General features: G+C 42.9%; 1 protein-coding gene and 1 pseudogene across 2 annotated transcripts; both read left to right on the top strand.

The window, feature by feature from the left end:
• Nucleotides 1-9,717: 9,717 nt before the first annotated feature.
• Nucleotides 9,718-13,103, top strand: LOC146578080 (H-2 class II histocompatibility antigen, A-U alpha chain-like). Its single transcript, XM_085256865.1, has 4 exons — nucleotides 9,718-9,848; nucleotides 10,237-10,485; nucleotides 11,970-12,254; nucleotides 12,479-13,103. The coding sequence occupies exons 1-4, from the start codon at nucleotides 9,779-9,781 to the stop codon at nucleotides 12,592-12,594; spliced, it is 720 nt and encodes a 239-aa protein (XP_085112991.1). The 5' UTR covers nucleotides 9,718-9,778; the 3' UTR covers nucleotides 12,595-13,103.
• Nucleotides 13,104-14,340: 1,237 nt separating this feature from the next.
• LOC146578079 (H-2 class II histocompatibility antigen, E-S beta chain-like) lies at nucleotides 14,341-21,053 on the top strand (annotated as a pseudogene). Its single transcript, XR_014889903.1, has 8 exons — nucleotides 14,341-14,467; nucleotides 15,589-15,859; nucleotides 16,099-16,312; nucleotides 17,227-17,294; nucleotides 17,376-17,486; nucleotides 18,429-18,581; nucleotides 19,795-19,960; nucleotides 20,572-21,053. The product of XR_014889903.1 is annotated as an H-2 class II histocompatibility antigen, E-S beta chain-like (transcript).
• The last annotated feature ends 1,885 nt before the right edge of the window (nucleotides 21,054-22,938 follow it).

Below are 22,938 nucleotides of genomic sequence, written 5' to 3'. Positions count from 1 at the left end.
AGCACAGCTGAAATGCATTTTTTCTAAGCACCGCATCTCTGTGGCTTTTAAACCCCAAAACACGCTACAACAAAAATGGGTCCACCCCAAGGATGGGGTCCCCCGGTGTAGTTTCCACTGTGGGCTTCCTCAGAGTGAGGCTGAGAGCGGCAGGCCCAGCTGGAGTCTGACCTGTGGCCCTTCAGATAAAGCTGAAAAAGGCCAATATATGATATTAAATATAAAATATAATTAAAAAACAACATCAGAATGAACAACCAGCTGCTGTTAAGAACTCCCGACGTCCGTCCAAGGCCCGATTGGTTTCTGTTTCCATGACAACAACAACCGTATGTGGAAAAGACCAAAAACTGAAGCGGTGAAAAAGTTTTGTTGCAGATTAACTATTAACTTTATGTTATTCATTGTCAGCTCGTGCCATCATTAAAGCATGTTAGAACACACGTAGGATTTCACAAATCAACGCTCCTACATTTAATCGTATCCATAACAACTGTGTGTACGTGTTCGCTTTGAAAACATCACGTTCTTTATGTTGGTTGGTTTAGACGAGTGATCTCCAGGATGAATGAGGGCAGAGGCCCGTTTCATGGAGACTGTTTAAGTGTAAACCTGGATTAAAACCCACATTTGAACACCTTCATCAGAGGCTGTGACCATGTTGAAGGACTGATGCTGACGTGCTCTGACACTCATTAGCATAGAAAACAAAGTGGTGAAAGCACAGAGCCCTGAGGAGCTCCACTGGACGGTCTGTTCACAGAACATTTAATTATTTCACTTTTATTTACATGCAAAACAGCCTCAGAGAGAACAGCTGTTTCAGAGCTGCCAGCTTTATTGGAAAGATGAACTGAAATCCTAAAATAGTCCAATTCATGACAAACTGACACGGTGAAATGTTGCAGGGTTAAAATGTGTCGATGGATGAACTCTTTCAGTATAAGATGCAATAATACAAAACACATGAAGGTGAGGAGGAATTCATTTTAAAGTAAGTGTGATTTAAAGAGGACTGATTGTTTCCTGGTCAGGCTGAAGCTTTCACCGTCTGACCTCTGTAAACAAACCGAAACACGTTCAGTGTTTAGTTTTACGAATTAGGTTTCATGAATCACCATCTGAGAACGTCTACGATGTGGGCGCCACTCACAGGGATCACTTCCTGTAGAAGGGTCACATGACCTGTTAAACCCAGAGAGCTTCGTGTGACCTCTGACCCTGATCACCAGCGTCAGGGTCAGTGAAGGTGAGATACCGTGTGACAGGAAGAGGAACAATAAAGTTTTATTTGTACGAACACGTAGAACAGATGAAGTCAGAACGAAGCAGGTGGAGCTCAGTCAGGGTGGAGGTGCAGACAGGTGAGCTGAAGGGGAGGAGCCAGTCTGGTCAGGAACTCTCTGTCTCCTCGAGTGAACCTCCTCACCTCTGAAACACACACACACACACACTCTGAAGGTTGCAGTCAGGGTGGTGAGGGTGGTGTGTGAGGGTGGGGTTACCTTCTGGTCTCTGGTTGGTGTGTTTCCTGCAGGTGAGGCTGAGTGGCCGAATCATGACATCGCTGCTGCACAGACACAACAGGAAGTGGAGGAGGAAGTCGTCAGCGTCCCCGTCACACACCTGAGACAGACACAGAGGTTATGTCTCTGCAGACTCACGGCTCGGCCCTGTGGAAACGTCCTGCAGGACGCCTGTTTCTCTCTGTGGTGGCCCCCCACAGCGTCCCCACCGTGCTTCACTGTGTGGACGCTGTTCTTTGGGTTGTAGCTGCATCTTCTTCTCGTTTCACCTCCTCTGACCACAGGACGTTTCACCAGTAAGAGTTTAACGCAGGCTGCAGTTCCTCGGATGGCCACAGGGGGCGACTCAGTGAGGGACGAGCAGTTTACCTGCAGTCTAAGACCTCTGAGACGGACAAGACTGTGGGTGGGACGGCCTGAAAACACAGAGAATAGAGATGGGAAATGTGACGTCATTCAGGGGTAAAACCGCAAAGGATTGTGGGAACGAGTGGCAAGCGGTACTAGCGCACGCAGGCTTTCACACGAAAACAGTCTCACAGTAATAAAAAGAAACACAAAAAATGTCAAGAAGCTGCTGTATTATTAACTGCAACAGCCGGTCACATGACAGCCACGGGAAGCCGACGGGTAAAGAGATCGGTTGTTATCGGATTACATCGTGAAAGAGAAATTGTTCAAGCCATGTTTCCGAAGTAACAAAGAGGCGACGGATGGCCTGGATTGCAGTCATTGGAAGACCAAATATAACGTCCCAGAACACTCCAGCTCACATGTTAGTCTGCTCCAAGCATTTCCACAAAGGTCAGTCTTCTGTTGTAGTTATTACGTAATTTATCATAACATGATTGATGATGTAGGTTACAAATAAGTCTTATATTGATTTGAATTGAATTCGTTGCTATGCTGCTTTGTTCACTGTGGCTTTGCGGGCTAATGTTTGTTGTGTTTTGTAGGAAAACCAGAAACAAAATGCAGGAATGTGATCCAGACTTGGCCCTCTATCAGCCTGGGTCATACCGAGTTTAAAGCTGCTACCACAGCCAGATCTGATTGGTTAAGAGAGAGAGCGATATCGAAACAGCCACGAAATGTCTGCATATATGTGCCCAAGGGTTGTATTGAAGCAAGCAAGTGATGAATAACTGTTTTCCAGTTTGTTGTTAGCAATGTTTTTTTCTTCTTTTTTTTGCATTGTTGATTTGTTTTTCACCGAAGCAGCTAATAAAGCTGATGGATTTTTACAATGTTGCCTCTTTCTTTGTTTTGTCCCCACAGAGGGACAAAACTGAACTTAGAACTGAAGAAGCTTCTCGGATGAGAGGTGAAACGTCTTCAAGTAACTTAAAGAAGTCCAGACGCTTTTCTTTGCAAGCTCCTTTGACTACGATGACCTGGATGACTGAGAACCTTCACAGACATATTGCCATACATTTTGGGAGGAACACCCTTTACCTGGTGCGGGAGTATTAAAGGGAATCAAGGAAATTATAGGATTATAGGAACCATCTCCGTTTCAAGGTCACTCTTCCTCCACAGGACAAGACTCAGCAGTCCATCTGCATCTTAAGGATAAAGGACACTCTTTCGAGGATGCCAATGTTCACATTTTGGACAGAGAGGACAGATGGTTTGAAAGAGGAGTGAAAGAAGCATCTATGTCCACTGTGAGCGGCCATCTTTGAACAGAGGCGGGGGTTTACGACATCAACTCTCTGCCATCTCTAATCCAGTTTTGAGATCCCTTCCCAGACGCCTTAACGCCCTCTCACATCCTGGGCCATCTGATCTCAGGAATTCGCATGATAAGGTGGGGCCAGGTTTCACAATGAACCCACCCGAAACTCTGGCTGATTGGGGCCCACACCCAGTTTCACACCTTGTCTCAGACGATTAGAGGATCATCAGGGGGTCCTTTTGTCCCTCTGTGGGGGGTTACTCCCACTAGGTTTATATCTGGGACTCTCCACCATTTGACCTTAGAAGTGAAGAAGCTTCTCGGATAAGAGGTGAAACGTCTTCAAGTAACTTAAAGAAGTCCAGACGCTTTTCTTTTCAAGCTCCTTTGACTTTGAGTGAAAATGTAAAATTTTTGCACTCTCTGGTCAACTGACTCAGTGAATCAAATGACTCAAAAAACCAGATTCACTTTGGTGAGTGACTCATTAACACTCGATTCAATAAAAAGAATCAAATTTACCATCCCTACCCTAACCCTAACCCAACATCAGAGGAGCTACAGGGAGTGCAGCCTGATGTGCTTCAGAGTCGTGCCTAACTGCGCTAACTCCGGACTCACACGTAAACATGGATGGTTTTCATCTGATCCAGGCCGACAGAACAGCAGAGAGTGGTAAGAAGAGAGGAGGGGGTCTGGCTGTGTTTGTGAACGATAGATGGTGTAACTCTGGGCATTTATCTATCAAAGAGACGCTATGCTGTAAGGACATTGAGCTGCTAGCAGTTAGCATGAGACCGTACTATCTACCGCGAGAGTTCACACACGTGATTATGATAGCCCTCTGCTAGTGCTGCAGCAGCCTGTGAGGTCCTGCACACTGTAACCAGCAGACTCCAAACACAGCACCCTCAGGCCCTTTTCCTGATCTCTGGGGACTTTAATCACATCCCCCTGTCCTCATACAGCTCATCACCTCTCCCTCCTCTGGGGGGCTCAGATCACAATCTGGTTCATCTCCAGCATGTGTATAAACCTCTAGTACACAGAGAACCAGTTGTGAAACACACAGTAAGGAAATGTTCAGCACAGACTGAAGAGGCCCAGAGGGACTGTTTCCGTTCTACTGTGTGGGACAACCTCTGCAGCCCCCTGGAGGATGACCTCAACAGCATCACAGACTGCATTACGGATTACATGAACTTCTGTGTGGACAACACCGTACCCATCAAAAAGGTACGGTGTTTTTCTAACAACAAGACATGGATAAATCCTGAAATTAAGGCTCTCCTCAAGGAGAAGAAGAGAGTCTTTAGATCTGGAGACAAACAGGAGCAGAGAGTTGTTCAGAAGAAGCTGAAATAGAAGATAAGGCAGGGGAAGGAAAACTACAGCAGGAAGATGGAAGAGCAGCTGCAACAGGACAACATCAGAGGGGTTTGGAACACCCTGAAGACCATCTCAGGACAAAAACCGACCCCCCAGGCTGCAAGAGATTTGGAGTGGGTGAATGACCTAAATAAATATTTTAGAGGTAGAGGACGCCATCATCTATCTCCTGCACCAAGCTCTGACTCACCTGGAGAAGCCTGGAAGCACTGTGAGGATCATGTTCTTTGATTTCTCCAGTGCTTTCAACACCATCCAGCCACGACTTCTGAGGGACAAGCTGGAGCTATCGGGAGTGGACCACCACATGTCCCAGTGGATACTGGACTACCTCACAGAACGCCCACAGTATGTGAGGACACAGGGCTGTGTCTGACACGCTGGTCTGCAGTACGGGGGCCCCACAGGGAACTGTGCCGGCACCGTTTCTCTTCACCCTCTGCACTGCAGACTTCTCCATCAACTCCCCACGCTGCCACCTACAGAAGTTCTCTGACGACTCTGCCATAGTCGCCTCATCACAGGTGAGGACGACTCAGAGTACAGACAGTGGACTCTGGACTTTGTAGACTGGTGTCAGCAGAACCACCTGCTGATCAACGCCGGGAAAACCAAGGAGTTGGTGGTGGACCTCCGGACACGCAGACCCACCACACTGGAACCAGTGAACATCCAGGGAGTGGACATTGAGATAGTGGACTCTTATAGGTACCTGGGTGTTCACCTGAATAATAAACTGGACTGGAGCCACAACACTGATGCTCTTTACAGGAAGGGTCAGAGCAGACTCTACCTGCTGAGGCGGCTGAGGTCATTTGGAGTCCAGGGAGCGCTTTTAAAGACCTTCTATGACTCTGTGGTGGCATCTGTCATTTTTTACAGTGTTGTATGTTGGACCAGCAGTTTATCAGCAGCTGAGAGGAAGAGGTTGGACAAACTCATCAGGAAGGCCAGCTCTGTTCTGGGATGCACCCTGGACCCAGTGCAGGTGGTGGAGACTAGGGATGGGTATCGTTTAGGTTTGATCCGATACCGGTGCCAAATCGGTACTTTTGAAACGGTGCTCAAACCGGTGCTTAAAGAATGGAGAACACAAAATTGGTCCAAAAACCTCCCATTTTCAGCTTTTTTTTTGTAAAAAGATAACAATGTTAGCCTTTTCTGCAGCTATGGGGCATATATGGTATCACTCTTGGCTGGAAGCAGTGCTTAATCAATGGAAAAAACACAAACTTTGTCCAAAAACCTCTCATGTTTAGCTGTTTTCCTCTTTTTCTTTGGTCATTTTAGCCTTTTAGGCCAGGGTGAAGGGAGCATCTGCCATCAAACAAGAAGGCAGCCGCATGTGGCTATGATGATGTTTGCTAGTTCACCTTACATGCATTAATGTAATAACGTGGTTAGCCTACTCAACGAAAATTACACAAGAACAACATTAAGCTACTCACGCAGAGAAGAACGGCTGCTGCTGCATCATCATCCTCATCATTTCTGCTACACTGGCAGGGCTAGGGGCCAGGACTCTGCTCTTCAGGTTTTTGGGGATGTTGCTAAATCCGGGTTCAATAACAGGCAACCCACCCACAGGAGATGTGCTCGGTGTGAGGTCTCGCAGCAAGCTATCAAATACGGCGCATTTCTCGGCTTTTAAAAAAACAAAACGCTATGCGTCGCCAGGTGTTTCATCGGATTCGAGGTTGTTAGATATTTTAGTATTTTGGGAGCATGTACTGAATACCTTTTTTGATGATATTATACAAAGGATCCTGTTTTTGCAATGGCCTTTGTTTAAACTTCATCTCCTCTTGACCCCACGGGCACTTCCTTTGGCCTGCTGGTCTGGAAAATCCAACAGTTCATCTATATGTAAAGAAGGCACTTAAACTGGAACAGGCATAGCTGCATTAATTCTGCTGTGGGACAGTGCATTCCTCAGTGCAGCCTGCTAAAGATCACACACCATTGATTATGTGCCTTTAGGTATATATGGTTAAACATTTCCTAATGCAAATAACTACATGCAGTATTCTACCATGTGCAAACTTATATCACTAAAGGATTCTAACTGTCTAGTGTTTAATGTACCTGTCAAAAGTATGTTGAGATTATAGAAGGCCCCTTTCAGAGCTAGGGGGAACTTCCTTATATGGTTGTAACTTGTAACTTGAAACTTGTTGACACATGAACCCTTCTGCCTATAAAAACTGTTGCACAGAGATTTTGATTTTGGGAAAGCAACCTGAACAGTCTCTGTATCATTTTGTTCTCCTAACTGCTCCCGACGTCGTAACTAACCCGCTGAACGGCATACCTTTGAATAATTAATTTTATACAAAACTCTGCTTATCGCTGCCCATGCCTCAGGAGGAGACCCGATCCACGGATGGAGATTTCCTTCAGAGGTGTTACCTCCTTTGACAGTAGGCCTATCACAGTATCAGCTTAAAGCACTTGTTGCTGCTGAGTTTGCATCTTTTGCTGTGAAGTACAGCCAGACTTTTGACTCTTCACCTTGGGCATTTTTAATCTGTAGCTCTGCTCTAAAAGAATGTACGTACCTGTCCCCGCCTACTATCCTTGGAAACGTAAAATGATTGGCTAGAAGTGTATCACAGCGCAGGAAAAAAAAGCATCGAAATAAAGCACCGAAATGTGCGCTGCTTTTCGGTCTGGTTACTACTGTTTATGTCAGAACCGGTGCCATCATGGCACCGGACACCGGTACCCATCCCTTGTGGAGACAGAAGGACTCTGGCCAAAATAACATCTCTGATGGACAGAGTCTCCCAGCCCATGCATGTACATGTTGCTGAACTGCAGAGGTCCTTCAGTGACAGAGTGCTGCATCCTCGATGCATGAAGGAGCGTTTCTACAGGTCCTGCCTCCCTGCAGCTGTCAGACTGTGCAATCAGAACTGCTCCCAACAAACACAGATGTTTACATCTTTTTTTTTTTTTTTTTTTTTTTTTTACAAAAGCAGTAATTTATTATAGAGAAAAATAATAGGTACTTGGATTACAAAATGGAGAAAAAGCCTAAACAGGTCTAATAATTGATGTGAATGAATGATTGATGCTGTGGGTGAATGTTGGATGATGTATTTCTCTCATCTTTAATAGCTACAGCATATCATTTGTTTTTCATGCCTTCATCCACCTTTCTGTAACACCTGGCATCAGAGCTTCATCTCCCTCCACCTTTGATTCTGTTTTTTGCCTCTAACACGTTCCTTGATTTTGCGTGTTCCCCTTTCTTGCCTCTTATTTAGTTTTCCTTTATTCTGCCAGTGGTACCCTGAGGTCCGTCACCACTGCCCCTCCACGCCCATCATCCTGGTTGGCACTAAGCTGGATCTGGAGTGCTCAGCCTTGACTCAGCGTGGTCTGAAGACTGTGTTTGATGAGGCCATTCGTGCCGTCCTCTGCCCTCAGCCCGCCAAGGTCAAGAAGAAGCCCCGCTCGCTGCTGTAAACGGTACAACTGAATAAAACACAGAGGAAGAGGAGGAAGAGAGATTAGACGTTTGAGAGAAGAGAGAAACAAAGTTAACTCGCTCATTAAATCAACACATAAAGTAGAGTAGAGGTTTGAGGGCTTCTTTTCTTTTCTTTGAACATAAGTCTGAAGCTATTCAATCAAGCCTTTTATTTGTCACATGCAATGTTTACATCTGCAGTGAAATTGGATATATATCAGTTTAGAGATTATAGACCCTTTGAGTTTAAGTGTAAGTCTGAGAGCATTATACAGATGTTTACATCTGCGCTGTAACTGCAATAATTTAATCAACCGATCCACACTACAACCTGGTTTGCCTCTTATCTGTAGTTATTTTTATTTAATTTAATAACTGTACAGTATTTTTCGCAGAGAGCTGGGGAAGCCTCCCTCGAAACATCAGAGCAAGGATTAAAAACTGAGTTAAAGATTTTAAACAGAACTCGAGGATTGTGACTATTAGTTGCAGTTTGGCAGCCTGCCATAAACCAAAGACTTTTTCTCATGGGATGTACCACTTTCAGATGGGTGATATAAAACAGTCCAACTGATAATAGGTTTCATTTCATAAATCCATAACTTTTCAATATCTTTGATGTCGCCTGGTCAACTGTAAGTATGTAACCTTCTGGTTTCTGCTTTTTGTTGTGTATCTCTTTGGGCTGTGGCTGTACTTCAGTCTACAGTTTATCTCAAACATGCTTTTCCATAATAAATACCAACAGGACAGTGTGCAATCAACTTTTACTTTGAATCCTCAATGCACGTGGCACAAAAAACACCATGCTGGTACCATAAACACTCTGTAAACAGCAAACAAGGTTACTGTAAAAATAATTTAAATGTTGGGCATACAATTACAAAGTGAGGCAAGTAACCATAATGTTATTACATATATATTAAACACAATTGTGTATAAAATCACCAAAATAATATTGCATCATACATTTATATTATGAACTACGCAATTTAAGCGTGGCCAAAAAAATAAATACGCGTGCTATAAACAGGTCATCAGTTATTAGAGAACAACTGTCAGGCTTCATCAGTATTTTAACATTGATTTAACATTTATTTAACACTTAGATTTCAGTCTTGAACCTTAATGAAGATTTGGATGAAAAATCAACATGAATTCAATTTCAGCTTTTTCCAAAAGTCTGGGATTTTTAAAGTTATCTCGGGGTTCAGTAGATTGTAGTTTAGAGACAGAGCAGGACTGGAGCTGATTCAGCCTCTCAGAGACTGATTATGGTCCATCTAAGCTCACAGCAGAAGGATGAGGCCATCACGGCTGCTCCACCCTTCACAGGAGGAACCCCGACTCCTCCTGGACTAAAGGTTTGAGCAGATCACCTCTGCAGTTCTTCATCCGTCCACCAGGTGTCCTCAGTGCACCTGCATTCGCAGATCACCTGACCATCTGAGTCACCTGACCACCTGCTCCGTTTGTTTTGTTTTTATTTAATCTTTCTTTTCCATCCATCTTCATCGGGCTCTGATCAAAATGAGTTTATTATAATGTCATTATTAATTTCTGTTTTTCTATGTGTCTTTTTATTTTTGTGGGCCTGGTGCCACTGTCTGCCTGGACACCGATGACATCATGTGGTCCCTGTTCTGTGATTGGCTGATTTTTTGTGTACGAGCTCGCAGACATTCAGAGAGAGTCGCAGAGCTCCTGCTGATGATGATAAAGATGAAGGTGTGGGTGCTGCTCCTCGTCCTCTCTTCGGTCCTCTGTGTCTCTGCTGATGGTGAGTCTCTAAATCACTCATTAACTCTGTTTTAATGAACTTATTAAAAATATTAGTGAGCAAATGAACTCTGTCAGAAGTCCGAAACAGAAGAGACGAGCACGCGCACACATTTATCACGTGATCGTTAAACTTCACCAGCTGATTACTGGGACACTGTTTGTCTAAATATGAGCTTGTTCACAACACAAACACTCTTCCCCAGTCTGACAAAAAAAACACAAATGTAAAACACACATTTTTAACAACATACGTGTTGTTTGACTAATAGTTCAAAAAGAGATTGTAATGAACTCTATATTTGAGGATTAAAGCATCAGGCTGACGGTTCCTGTGTGACTCACATTTGCTGACAGTCAGCACTGAATAAGCTCTCTGTTCTCCTCAGGTCTCTACGAGATGAACTACGTCAGCGGCTGTTCAGACACTGTTGGAGAGGATGTGCTGATACTGGAGGATGAGGTGGTCTGGTACGCAGACTTCAACAAACAGACAGGTGTTGATTCTCTGCCAGCCTTTGCAGATCATCCACACTGGCAGGAAGGAATGTATGAAGAAGCTGTGGCTAATCAACAGATCTGCAGACAAAACCTGAAGGTGGCTCGTTCGGCTATGAAGGACTTCCCCAAAGAACTCGGTAAACATAACTCATCAACCACACAGTCCACATGTAAAGAACAGAAGTACGTTTCCAGCTTGGGAGTAAATCCTGTAAATATTTCACTCTGTTAAAGTGATGAAAAACAACAACAAGAGCTTTATGGCAGATAAATTGCGGAGATCCAGTTGTCACAGGCTACAGGTTAGCTCAGCTTTGCTGTCATTATCCTGACACTCAGGTGTACAGTGGCTCACTCTAGTTTTAAATAACATATGATGCAAACAACAGAATAATGGTGTTATCCTGAGGTTAATCCAAGCTCACAAAGTGTCAGTATTCACCAGATTACAGATATAAACTAGAACAAAAACACACAAAGATAATCCAAATTTGGTGAGTTAGTGTTATCTTAAAAAAAACAGCAACGTGTGTGAAATGATTGTTGAGAAATCTCCAAGTATTGTGAAGAAACAGAAAATATTTTCTAAGTTAATCTTCCTGAGTTAACTTCAGTAATTAGTTCCTGCAAACTATTAATGCGTTTTTTTGAGAAAGACATGAACAAACCTGAGTGGCCTTGCAAGTCGGTTCCTATCAATCACGTATGTTATGACAGGCCCGTCTAGATCGTGGGACTTGTTAACCAGGGATGAAGCCCAGACTGCAGGTTTCAGGGGAAGCTTTTACTTGCTAGAGCAACCAGTTAGATCTATTTGGACTTAAATAGATTTATACTCAGATTCACACCTTTATTGTTTCACATACAGTTAGAAAGGGAATGTTCACAGTTTAGACTTTAACTGCACATTAAAAAAATAATAATCGATTCTAATTACTTAATTAACCCACTCTGAACTAATGGTGATGTTCCTAGCTTTGGAGGAGAGAGGTTGGTGGTGAGAGAGGCACTTCCAGTAGTGTAGGTTTGTTCCACCTCAGTGCTCTGTGTTATTGAAAATAATAAGGAAGCTACGATTCACAGGGAGAACCTTAAAAGGCTTAAGAATCTGCAGTCCGCCTGGTAAATGATGGGCGCCCAAATCCTTCTCAGAATCATAATCCAACACAGCGATGATGATGAGCAGAAATAGACGACATCATTCTGCTAAGATGTTGATCAGACTCATGTCTTTGATTAAGAACAAAGATGATCTACTTACTAGCAGCTCTCTTTAGCACTCTTATGTTTATGACAAAAGAATTTCTCTCTGCCTCGGTAAAGTTCTTCTTCTCTTGTCCTATCTTATCTTAGTTTATCTTATCTTATCTTATGCTATGGAAATATAATGCTTCCTATGAAATGAAATAGGGAACCTACAGTATGTATTTCCACTTTATCACATGACATGAAAACAACAAAAAAAATCTGTTCTTGCACATTTGTGTTTTTTCCATTTTCACTAGAAACTGGAGTTCAGCAGCAGAAGCTTCTGTTTCTTTCACAGTTTTTCGTTTTCTCGTGTTATTGAGTGCAGCCTGTCGCGCGGTGTTGTGAGCAAACTGTATGTGTTTGTGCACAGATGCTCCTGACAGTGTGGAAATCTACACTATAGTAAATGTGGAGATTGGAGTCCAGAACACTCTGATCTGTCATGTGACTGGTTTCTATCCTGCTCCCGTTAACGTCACCTGGAGCAAGAACACGAAGAAAGTGGTTGAAGGAACCAGCATCACTGTTCCCTTATCCAACAAGGATGGTTCCTTCAGCCAGACGTCCAAACTGGACTTTGTTCCAAAGGGAGGAGATTTGTACGCCTGCACAGTGGAACATGTGGCCCTGACCCAACCAGTTACCAAAATCTATGGTGAGTATATCAGGTTCAGTTTATTATAAAATGTACCAACAACAGTAATCACAAGGTGAGTTATATTCTAAGGCAAAGGCTGCATGTGTGCAAAGCAATGGAAGTGTGTTCAATGATCTCTAATAATATGATCTGAAATAAAAAACAAGCAGAAAGTGTTGGTCCCAGCACAAAGACTGACTGTTTACAGATGTGAAGGTCCACGTCTCTCTCTGTCTCTGCAGAGGTGGAGGACGTTGAATCCATTCTGGGACCTGCAATATTTTGTGGAGTGGGTCTGACTGTCGGTGTCCTCGGCGTGGCAGCAGGAATCTATCTTTTCATCCGAGGAAGAAAGTGATGCTGATCGGTTGATGCTAATGTTTTAATAAATTTTGAGGTAGACACCATCCTCTGATGAACTGATTTTTATATGATTCATTACAAATGAAACATCTGGAGGAAAACTGTGGCAGCTGGTCCGAATGATCTCAGACCCTCCTCATCCTCACTGGGACTGATTATTGATGTGAAACGGAGAGTTTCACATTATTAAAGATTTACTGAGGAAACGTTGATTTCAGTGTGTTTCTGAATGTTTCTGTTGTGGAACGGTCTCATGCTGTATTTGGTGAGCTGATTTTTCTTGTGTGCAGAATGAAGATGAAGCTCGTGACTTTTTGAATTAAAATAACTGAATGTTTCTTTTTGATATTAAATTCATTCTTTTTATGGAGCAGCAAAACTGAAAAACAAATAAAAATCTGGTTAAAAGAAAGGCTAAAAAACCTCAGGCCTTATCAGACTTCTATTTCCATTAATTGTTTCAAAGGTCTTGCACGGGAACCTGAACAAATTAAACCTGATTACATTTTAAGAAAAGACTCAAACTGAGTTGAGCCACATGGTGAGGGCGTTCTGAGGCAAACTTCCACAGAAAGGATGAATTCAACACAAGTTAACCTTAAATCCCACTTTGATTAACAAACAGCGTGACAATAAACAGTGGGGACATTTTTCTTTAATTTTGTATTATAAATTCCGTCTTTGTCTCTTCTTAGCATGTTGTGATGTACTCAGCGTTAGCATTAATGCCGAGATGTATTTTAGAAAAAATGCAGAACAAAAGCAAATGTTAAAAAGATCAACAACAAAAAGGAACAAAGTCGGCGATGTTAGCTTACAGACAGCTGAGTAGCTACCAGTGTGGGTGTTAATAACTCAAACATTTATTTTAATATATTGATAACATGCACAGGCTTTAGTGTAAGATGTTCTCAGCTTCCACAACCACCAGTCAGGCTGCAAAGACTCCCTGATTTGGTCAGTGAGATACTGAACAGTCCTATTGTTGACTTCACTTAGAGCTCAGAATGAAGCCTCCAGACTCCAAACTACTGGCTTCTTTCAGTCACCTTCAGGCCATGACACAGTTAATATTGTTTTTTTTAAATCCATCAAAGTCTTATGTCACTTCCTTCTAAAAGAAACTGCTTGCTGATCATCTTCTCTGCTCTTCCTCCTCCGTCCTCTCTTTCTTACATCTTTGTCACATTATTACTAGTTTCTCTCCCTGGAAATAAAGTAAGTGTACCTTTAGCCAACAGGACGAACTGAAACTGCATAAACACTGTGTGTGTATTTATTGATCTGTTAAAAAGTTTCATCTGAAACTACATGCCATAAAAATGTTTACCCTCTCTACACTTGTTTGGAGCAAGTTAGATGCTGAGTATTGTCTCCACAACTTTAATATGTGAACCATGAACACGTGAGATGAGAAGTGAAAGAATGTGCTGAGGGTGTAAACTGTGAGCTGCGGGATGTTTGGGCGCTCTCTGACTGACGCACACAAAAGGAAAGAAAAAAGTTTTTATTTTTTTAATTTTTTAATTTTTTTAATTTTTTTTTTTTATCTAGACTTCATAATATGTTTGAAGTCAGTCATTCCATTATTTATAAGTTAAATAAATGATCAGATTTTGGTCTTTTTTTGGTATTTCAGAGGAAGTCTGTTCGAGTTAGAGCATTTCCAGCTGAATAAATTAAAGCTAATTTCCTGGTTTCCTGTCACAGATTTCTTCCTGGCAACAGATGATGCTGCAGATCATGTGACATGCCCTCTGGTTTTTAGCACTGTGCTCAGTCAGACTGTCAGAGTTTGTCAGGAGAACTCAACATGGATTCATATTTTCTCTGCTTCAGCCTCTTCTTCATCATCCTCTGCAGAGCAGGTATTATACATACACTCATCAACATTCAATCAATACACTCACATGTATGTTCAAAGAGTCTAAATGCATCAGAGATGTTTTATTGATTAAATGAACGTGACATATGAGCTGGGATTAGCTTTTTGTCCTTAACCTGTGATGATCCTCCTCTTCCTCTCAGAGCTGGTTCCATTTCTTCAGTGATTGTTTAGTTCACTTATTTTCATCAGCTGACAGAGTCAAATGAGATCAAACACAAACATCAACCGGCTACTTTGTTTACCTTTTTCACTTCTTCACATTAACCTCCTGGGACCTGTTCTATCAAAATTTTAAATGAATATCCTCATAGTTGGCTCTGATTTTTCATAAAAACAAAAATAAAGTAAAATCAAAATCTGGTAATTCTTTGTTTTTACAGTCATCGGGCCCCAATCAGCACAAATATCAAAGAGAAATTAAAAATGCATGTTGTGGAAGAGTTCGGGTCTTAGGAGGTTAATAATGAATACACCAATCATCAGTCACTGAAAGTAACTGTTGGCCTCAGTGTTCGCACAGTTTACTGGACATAAACTTTATCATTTGTTATGATATAATATTTGTTTTGCACAGTTTTTCAATATATCACTTATAATTTCTATTTTGTTTTTAGTGGATGACGTCCATTATGAAATGTATGAAGTGATATGTGTAATATTTTGATACACTGATTTGCAACCTTTTACACTGGATGTTCTTCCTGACAGAGAGCTGTGTGTCCTCCTGGTCTCAAACCAGACACAGCCTGTACAAATGTGCAAACCACAGCAATATTATATCATATCATGTGTTTATACAGCACAACTGTACTAAATCATTAGCAGTCCCCATAGGGGGTCATGTGATTGTTGGAGTTTGCTGTCTAACGTTTAACATTGTTTAACATTGAGTGTTTACAATGTAAAGCACCTTAGCAGACTGCTGTTGTGAGATGGCACTATATAACTAAAAGTGACATATTGTATTTGAAGTGATGTGACAGTGATGATGTTGCTGTTGTGGTGCTCCAACAGTAGCTGTGTGTAACTCCTGACAGTAGAGATGTGTGTGTGTGGGGGGACCAGCTCAGCCTGAGTGACTCTCTGATCTTTGTGTTTCAGATGGATACGAGTATTACACTTCATCCCGCTGCCTGTTTAACTCCACTGAGCTGCGGGACATAGAGTACACCAGATCTTACTATTACAACAGGATAGAGTATGTCAGGTTTGACAGCAGTGTGGGGAAGTTTGTTGGACACCGAGTACGGTGTGAAGGAGGCAGAGTACTTTAACAATGTTCCTGGGCAGCTCGCCTCAATGAGAGCTCAGAAGGAGACGTACTGCACACCAAACATTGACCTCTGGTACCGAAGTGTTCTGACAAAATCAGGTGAGTCAGTGTTTCTGTGGCATCATCGGATCATCGTATAAACATCATCACACTGATGCATCATCAACACAACTCCTGCCTGGACCTTCTGCACAGTTTACAGTAACACTGCTGAAGGTTTAATGTGACACGTTCAATAAAGCTACACGATCTCTGGAGTTCACACCGGAGTGTCTGTGGTTTGCGGCGTCCTGCTTTAGTTTGTTGCAAAATTTACCAAAGTCATTTTCATTTTCCAGCGAAACCATTTGTCAAACTTCACTGGACAAAGCCTCCCATTGATCATCATCCTGCCATATTGGCTTGCAGCGTCTACGACTTCTACCCCAAATATATCAAAGTGAGCTGGTTGAGAAACGGACAGGAAGTAACCTCTAACACCACAACAACTGATGAGCTTCCAGATGCTGATTGGTTCTACCAGACCCACTCCTACTTGGAGTACACACCCAGGTGAGTCTAGTTTGGGCCTGCTAACAGGACTTGCTGATTCTAATTTATTCTTGTAAGTTTTTAATGTTTTCTGTCACCTGCTTATTTTTTCCCTGATGCTGTGGAGCTTCTTCAGTCTCATGTCTACTTTCTCCAGGATAGTTCCAGCGTCAGCACAGATCACCTTCCGTATTCATTTTTTCAATAAAACAGCTCTGGTCTGATCCTTGGGCGCCCTCGACTTATTTAGCTCAGTCTGGTCTGTGTCTCCAGCTCACTGACTTTCGTTTGAATAACATGAAAATGATCCACAGATGCAGATGTTCACAGCTCAGCCTGTGAAACCTCTTCCCTCTTTTCCTTCCTCATTCCTGCTACAACTAAATTCACCCAAAGTTCCCATTTCTTCTGAGCCAAGTGGTTTCAGCAGGAACTGTCTGAATTCAGCAGAGCAAAAAATAGGAAGTACCCAAGATTGTTTTTAACAAAGCAATAAACATGTGATGACAATTTCTTTGTTTTCACTTAGTTTGAGGAATTCTCTGAAATTTATTACATGACACATCAACACATGCAACGGTAATGTAGGGAAATGTTCATATTCACTGAGCCTGTGATGGACTTGAGCTAAAACATCATGAACCTCCTGTTCTATAGGACCAGTGCTAAAGACTAAGCCTTTACACCTGGATGACGGAGATAGTCGCGTGCTTGGAACACATTTCTACAAGATGTGAAATGATCAAATGAACAAATCTTATGATTCCATCAAAAGCATTGAGTCTCCAGGTTCAAAATAATTGTGCAGCCATGCCAACTAAACCTTCCTTTTGTTACTTCGGAGTGCTACAGCAGGAAATAGAATTAGGCTGGATAACGAAAAGTCACGAATTGTAGTTCAGTGTGAGAGTCAGTGATGTTGGTTTGTGTTGTAGGTCTGGAGAGAAGATCTCCTGTATGGTGGAGCACGCCAGCCTGGAGAGACCTCTGGTTACTGACTGGGGTAAATACCTGTCTGTATCTACACACCTGTACACACCTGTGTGTCTGTCCACCTGTGTGACTCTCACCTGTGTGTCCTCAGTCCCGTCCATGTCTGAATCCAAGAAATTGATGATCGTTGGAGCCTTTGGGCTGATCCTGGGTCTGCTCTTTTTCCTGGCTGGAGTCATCTACACAAGGATGTGCAGCAGAGGTCAGAGCAGCACTCACACCAAACTGAAGCCAGTTCGTACCACAACATATGAGTTGGATGTTCATCAGCAGGATGATTTAAATCACAAACAGAGCATGAAAATTAGAATGATTAAGGGTCAGAGTTCAGAATCTCTCCTCTCTCTCTGATGTCCTTTGAGATTGTAGTAATAGTGGGGCCCCACAGGGCCCTGTAAGAGGACCTTTGTTTTTAAATCTGATATGTGAGAAATTTCCACATGAATCAGGCTAAAGGTCAGTTAAATATTAAAGATACTTACATTTATGTCTTATTCTGCCAGGAGACACTGATTAATAACTCAATATAACCACAGATAAATCTGCGGTTCTCTCCGCTGTGTCACACCACAAACACGTCAGCAAAGAATTTCCAAGTTTGCAATGTTTGAAATCTCACAAACCCGTGGAAAATATTGCCTGCAGAAAAGGAAAGAGGATCCATGACTTCCAGAAGCTGATGGCCCTTCTAAAGGGTTTGTTCAGAGTCAGGATAACTTGAGCTAAGGGATGGTTGGATTGCTTGGATCAGTTAGATCGTTGAGTTTCTTTCTCTAATGACAGTTTCTGCCTCTCAGTCATGAAAGAAGTATGGCGTCTCCCCACCAGGCTAGCAGGGTGCAAATCCAAGTTTGTAAATGTGGTAACTCGAGAAGGAGGTGAAATACGAGTTTATAGTATTTCGCCTCCTATAGTATAAAACCTCGGCCCAGTTTGAATCCAAGCGTTTCCCTGATCACTTAGGATCTTCAAATTTGTACCATAGGTGCATATACCAGGAAGCTGAGGAGTAGCTGTGGTGCCTGCCAGTATTACTTTACCAAAGCCAAAGTCTGAGCAGCATGAAACATTAGAACTGTGGCGTGTATCAGTTCAGCCTGAGTCGTCACTCTTTGACCTTTGACCCTTGCTCTCACTGTTACAGATGGATATACACCTTTGGCTCACAAGTTCAGTGAGAAGCAGCCAGAGGACTGGAACAAAGATGCTGCAGCTCTGAGCTTGTGGAGACCTCAGAAGGAGATGTTCTTCAAACCCGACTCTGAGCTCTGCTTCACAAATGTTCTGCCTAAGTCAGGTGACTCACTGTTTCTGTGACATCATCAGATCATCACATGACAGCTCAGGTCCTCACTGATTAATCAGCTCCTGAATGAACACCTGCACACTGTGACGGTTTCATCTTTGTGTTGCAGTAAAGCAGAGCCTGCTGGTTAGCTTTGCCACATGGGAAAATATTAGAGAAGTCATTACGTCATTTAGCACCAGACGGGGAGCAACAGCTGACAGCAGCTAGCAGCAGCTTTGGGTACAGCCAACAGTGTGGGTTGAGGGTGCCAGGCGTCTCTGGATTTGGTGCATTTCTTACTGTATTATGATTGCTGTTGAGACCCGTGCTGTCAGCTATACTTGTTACTGTAGTTATTTGTTTACCAGAACATTTAAAAGTGCTTAATAATCATGTTTTGTTCTTTTTCTCTGGTGTTAACGCTAGGCCCTGGCTGTGTGTGATATACTGCCTGGTTTCCACATCCTTCATATAAACGCTCATAGCTCGCTGCCTAAGATGGATATACTTAGAGTCTGGGCCTCTTCAAGTAGTGCTGACATAACTGTCGTATCTGAAAGTCAGTTATCTAATTTTATAGTGATTAAAGACGTGGCAGTTGGTGGATTTAACGTTCATCACTCTGCTGTCCGAGAAAAGGCGGTGGTGTGGGGGTTAATGTAAAAGTCTGTGTTCAGGTCTTGTAGTGTAGTTGGGCTTCTTCTTGTTGCTACCACACCATCCAGCTCTCCTGGATTTCAGTGATATAATTATTGTCTCTGCTCATTCTCTCCATCTGTTGGAGTCTGTTTATCACATAGCACAGATCTAGCACACCACTGTACTTTATACTCTCTGGTTGACTGGTCCTCATGGGCCTTATGCAGGATTCAGTTCATACAGAACTGCATAGAGCGTAATGCACGACTTGCAGGTCTCTTAGTTAACTTTACTTACAGACTTTAAAAGACGTATAAATGACTCATCAGTGGAAACATTAGACCATTTTAGTTATAAGACTATTTTTTTATTGTAGTCACTTTAATATGTTTGTCTGAAGCAGGTCTCTTTATAAATGAGACATCATGTATCAGTGGGACAACCTGTGTAAATAAAGCTTAAATAAGATAAATTATAATTCCAGATTAAGAGTGAAACGTTGAAAAGCTGTGTGAGGGAGCCACGCAGCGAGGGAGGGATGCAGGAAACTGTGATGGTTTAAATTGTCATTATTATGTTTCAGTGATGCCGCTGATTGGTGTTCATGCCATGACGCCCCCTGGTGGTCATCATCCTGCCACGCTGCTCTACAAAGTCTACGACTTCTACCCCAAAAAGGTCGCTTCTGCTAAAGCGATAAAAGCAGCTGATTTGCTTGAGAAGACTTTACCAGATGAGCTGGAGCCCAGGTGAGTCCACAGCTCTGAGTGCAGGAACAAAGGATGAGGAGCAGATGGTTTATAAAGACACACTCGGGCTGCAGGGTTGCTTTATTTAAACCAGAAGATGAAACTGCCAGAAACATTGAGGGCTGGATCTCTGTGTGTAACCACACGTGTGCCTGCATGGTGAGCTCCTGTATGAATGAAACACCAGTTTACATCAGGCTCAGTGTCAGGATTGTGATGTGGATGAGTCATTCTGGGCTTTTAATTGCAACAGTTTGTTTTTAATACAACTGCTTCTACATATTAGCAGTGGGCACATTCACAGTTTATAAAAGTGCACTGAGATTTTTATAAACTGTGATAACTGTGAAAGAGAGCAGACAGGACTAAGAGACAGAAACAGGACCACACCTATTTATCTACAAATTAATGACACAAGATGAGAGCCGGGGCCCCTCAGCCCCCCCAAACCATATATGATTTGAATCTGATGCTACAAACACAGCAGATAAAGCCAGCACCTGCTCCTGCTGGCGCACACCAGCGTTGGTTAAAGCAGTACAGGTTTGTACAGCTCCTGGTTCAAAGCAGTCAGACCTGGCCTAACAATGTTTCCTCTCTCTGTGCCCCAGGACTGATGCTGGTTCCCAGTAGCTGATCCTGATTGTGGATTCTGCTTCTGTCTGTCAGCTGGAAGTAAAGCTGCAGCTGCTGGAAGCTCTGTGTTTGATCCAGGCTCTTTGAGTCAGGCTGAATGTGGACTGTGGTGGATCTACTGGAGTCTCAATGTGTTTAGAGATTTCATCATGTGTGTGTGTGCAGAGTATTCTTAGAGTCTTTACACCTGTCTGACAGCAGGAGCCAACCAGGTGAGCTTCTTCCTGATGGACCTGAGCTGGAGGAAAGCCAGGTGTGGTGCTGGGAAACTGAATCTTTTATTGCTTTGTTTGGCTGTCAGGCTGGAGGGGGCGGAGCTCTGTGGGTGTTTGTGTGTGTGGGACCTTCCAGTGTTAACAAACGCACACGCACATAGAGATGAACCCAGACTCAGACACTGTCAGCTGTTTGCTGGATTTTACTTCCTCATTCTTTTCTCAATAAATCTGTTTCCACAGTCATGTGATCAGTTTCTTCTTTCAAACCCTGTAATGACAGAGAGCCGTTTTGGCTCTGCAGTGTGGGCGTGTGTTTACTTTGCTGTTAATAAAGTTAAGCAGATCAAACAGACAGCACACGCTGACCTCTCACCTCTGTGAGCAGCCAATCACAGCAGGCCGAGGACTAAAAAAAACCAAACCTTATCTCATCCTGACCCTGTCAGTGGATCCACGATGAAGCTCTGGATCCTGAACTGAGAGCAGCCGGAGTCAAACAGAGAGTCGGAGGTGAAGCTGAGAATCTCCTGAGTGTGTCCATCAGGTTCAGATCCTGTGGTGCCGTCACTCACTGCCGTCTTTCTACAGATGTTTCTCAGCTTATAGCGTCAGAAAAAATCAGTGTGGTGTGTTTTTGACTGCTGTGTTGCAGTTTGATGGTCAGTTTTCTCAGTTTGTGACTTCTTAAAGTCTCTGTGGCCACAATCACAGCTGGAGAATCTTCTAAAACCAAGGAAGGGAGCTCTGGCTCTTCCTTTATTACCTCCTTTAGGAGGACACACTAGACCGCCCTTTATAAAATAGGAGCGTATAATGCTGTCCCATAATTCACAGCAACACACTCAGACACAGATCATCATGTATGTGATGGCTGTGGTATCCATGTTTAGCGTGCTGATGTGTTTGAAATAGCTTTTGTTGTGTTGCTCTTTACTCACCTGCTGACATCCTGCAGCTCAGCAGTAAACCATCTGCATGCTGAATATGATGAATAAGATAATGAAGCTTCACCTGCCTTCAGCAGGTGCACATAGTAACTCTCTGTAGTGAAACTTCTATCTCTGGAGGCTTCCTCGATGTCCGCCAACCAGTCAGTGTCTGATGTTGATGAATAAGAGGAGGAGGCTCAAAGGGTGGAGCTGGCGATATCAGAGCATGAGGAAGAGGTTGTTTGGGTTTCCAATGAACAACTGTATTCCAATTTCACCGTTGGTCTAAAGCAATGTTCCCTCTAATGGTTCATGTGTCTGAACACACAAACTCCCTGAGCAGCCCCTTGGACCACTGTGAGCAACAGCAGACGTGTGCACTGTGGTCACGCCAGCATCCAAGTTACATGTTTATTAAAATAATCACATTACAGCATTTACATTTATGTTAGACGACTTTTAATTAACTGCTTTAGCCCACTTACAATGTTCATGAGCTGTGTAGGATGTTAACACTATTGGAAGTTAAAATAAGAGAGTCCTGTAACTCTCTGTCTGCAAAATACAGTAAATAATGATCAACGTTGGGCAATTAATTATATATTTACTCCTTCAAAAAAGTAACTGAGTTATACAAACAACAAAGTATTTTGCAGCTATTTACCTAAAAATGCAGCCAAGACGTTTTTTAAATAAACATTTCAAACTATTTACAGAACAATCAGCTGTTCTGCATCAAATCTGATGCCACACAAATTATTTGTGCCACTCCAAAAAATAATTTCTGTCCACTATGAGATGAAGGAGAACAACAGCCTGATACCTGCAGGCCTGACAGCAGCAGATGTATCACTGCTGTAACACCTGTAACATTCAGCAGTCGCCTCATTGTTCTGACACACAACAAAACTACTGAGAGTGAGAGAGCGTTTTCCTCGTAAAACGCCGCTTTTACCATTTTTTCCTGCAGTAAATATAAACAATGATAGTATTCAGGAAGAAAACCAAACATTAGCTGTGTCCCAAAATGTCGGCTGCATCCTTCAGAGAACCCGGCCTTTGTGGTCTACGATCGAGAAGGCCGGAAGTGTGGTACAGTCTAGCCTTCTGATTAGCGTCACCGCTGTCTCGGAGTTGAATAAACTCGGCCGTCTGTTCCTTGCTATCTAAAATAAAACAGGACACTGGCGTAAAT

The sequence above is a fragment of the Mchenga conophoros genome, linkage group LG3 (assembly GCF_057382185.1).
Source record: "Mchenga conophoros isolate Kocher_MC1m ecotype Shallow Benthic linkage group LG3, M_conophoros_male_GT1.1, whole genome shotgun sequence".
NCBI lineage: Eukaryota > Metazoa > Chordata > Actinopteri > Cichliformes > Cichlidae > Mchenga > Mchenga conophoros.
Note: the sequence above shows the minus strand (reverse complement) of the source record. Positions and strands in the feature narration are given on the sequence as shown.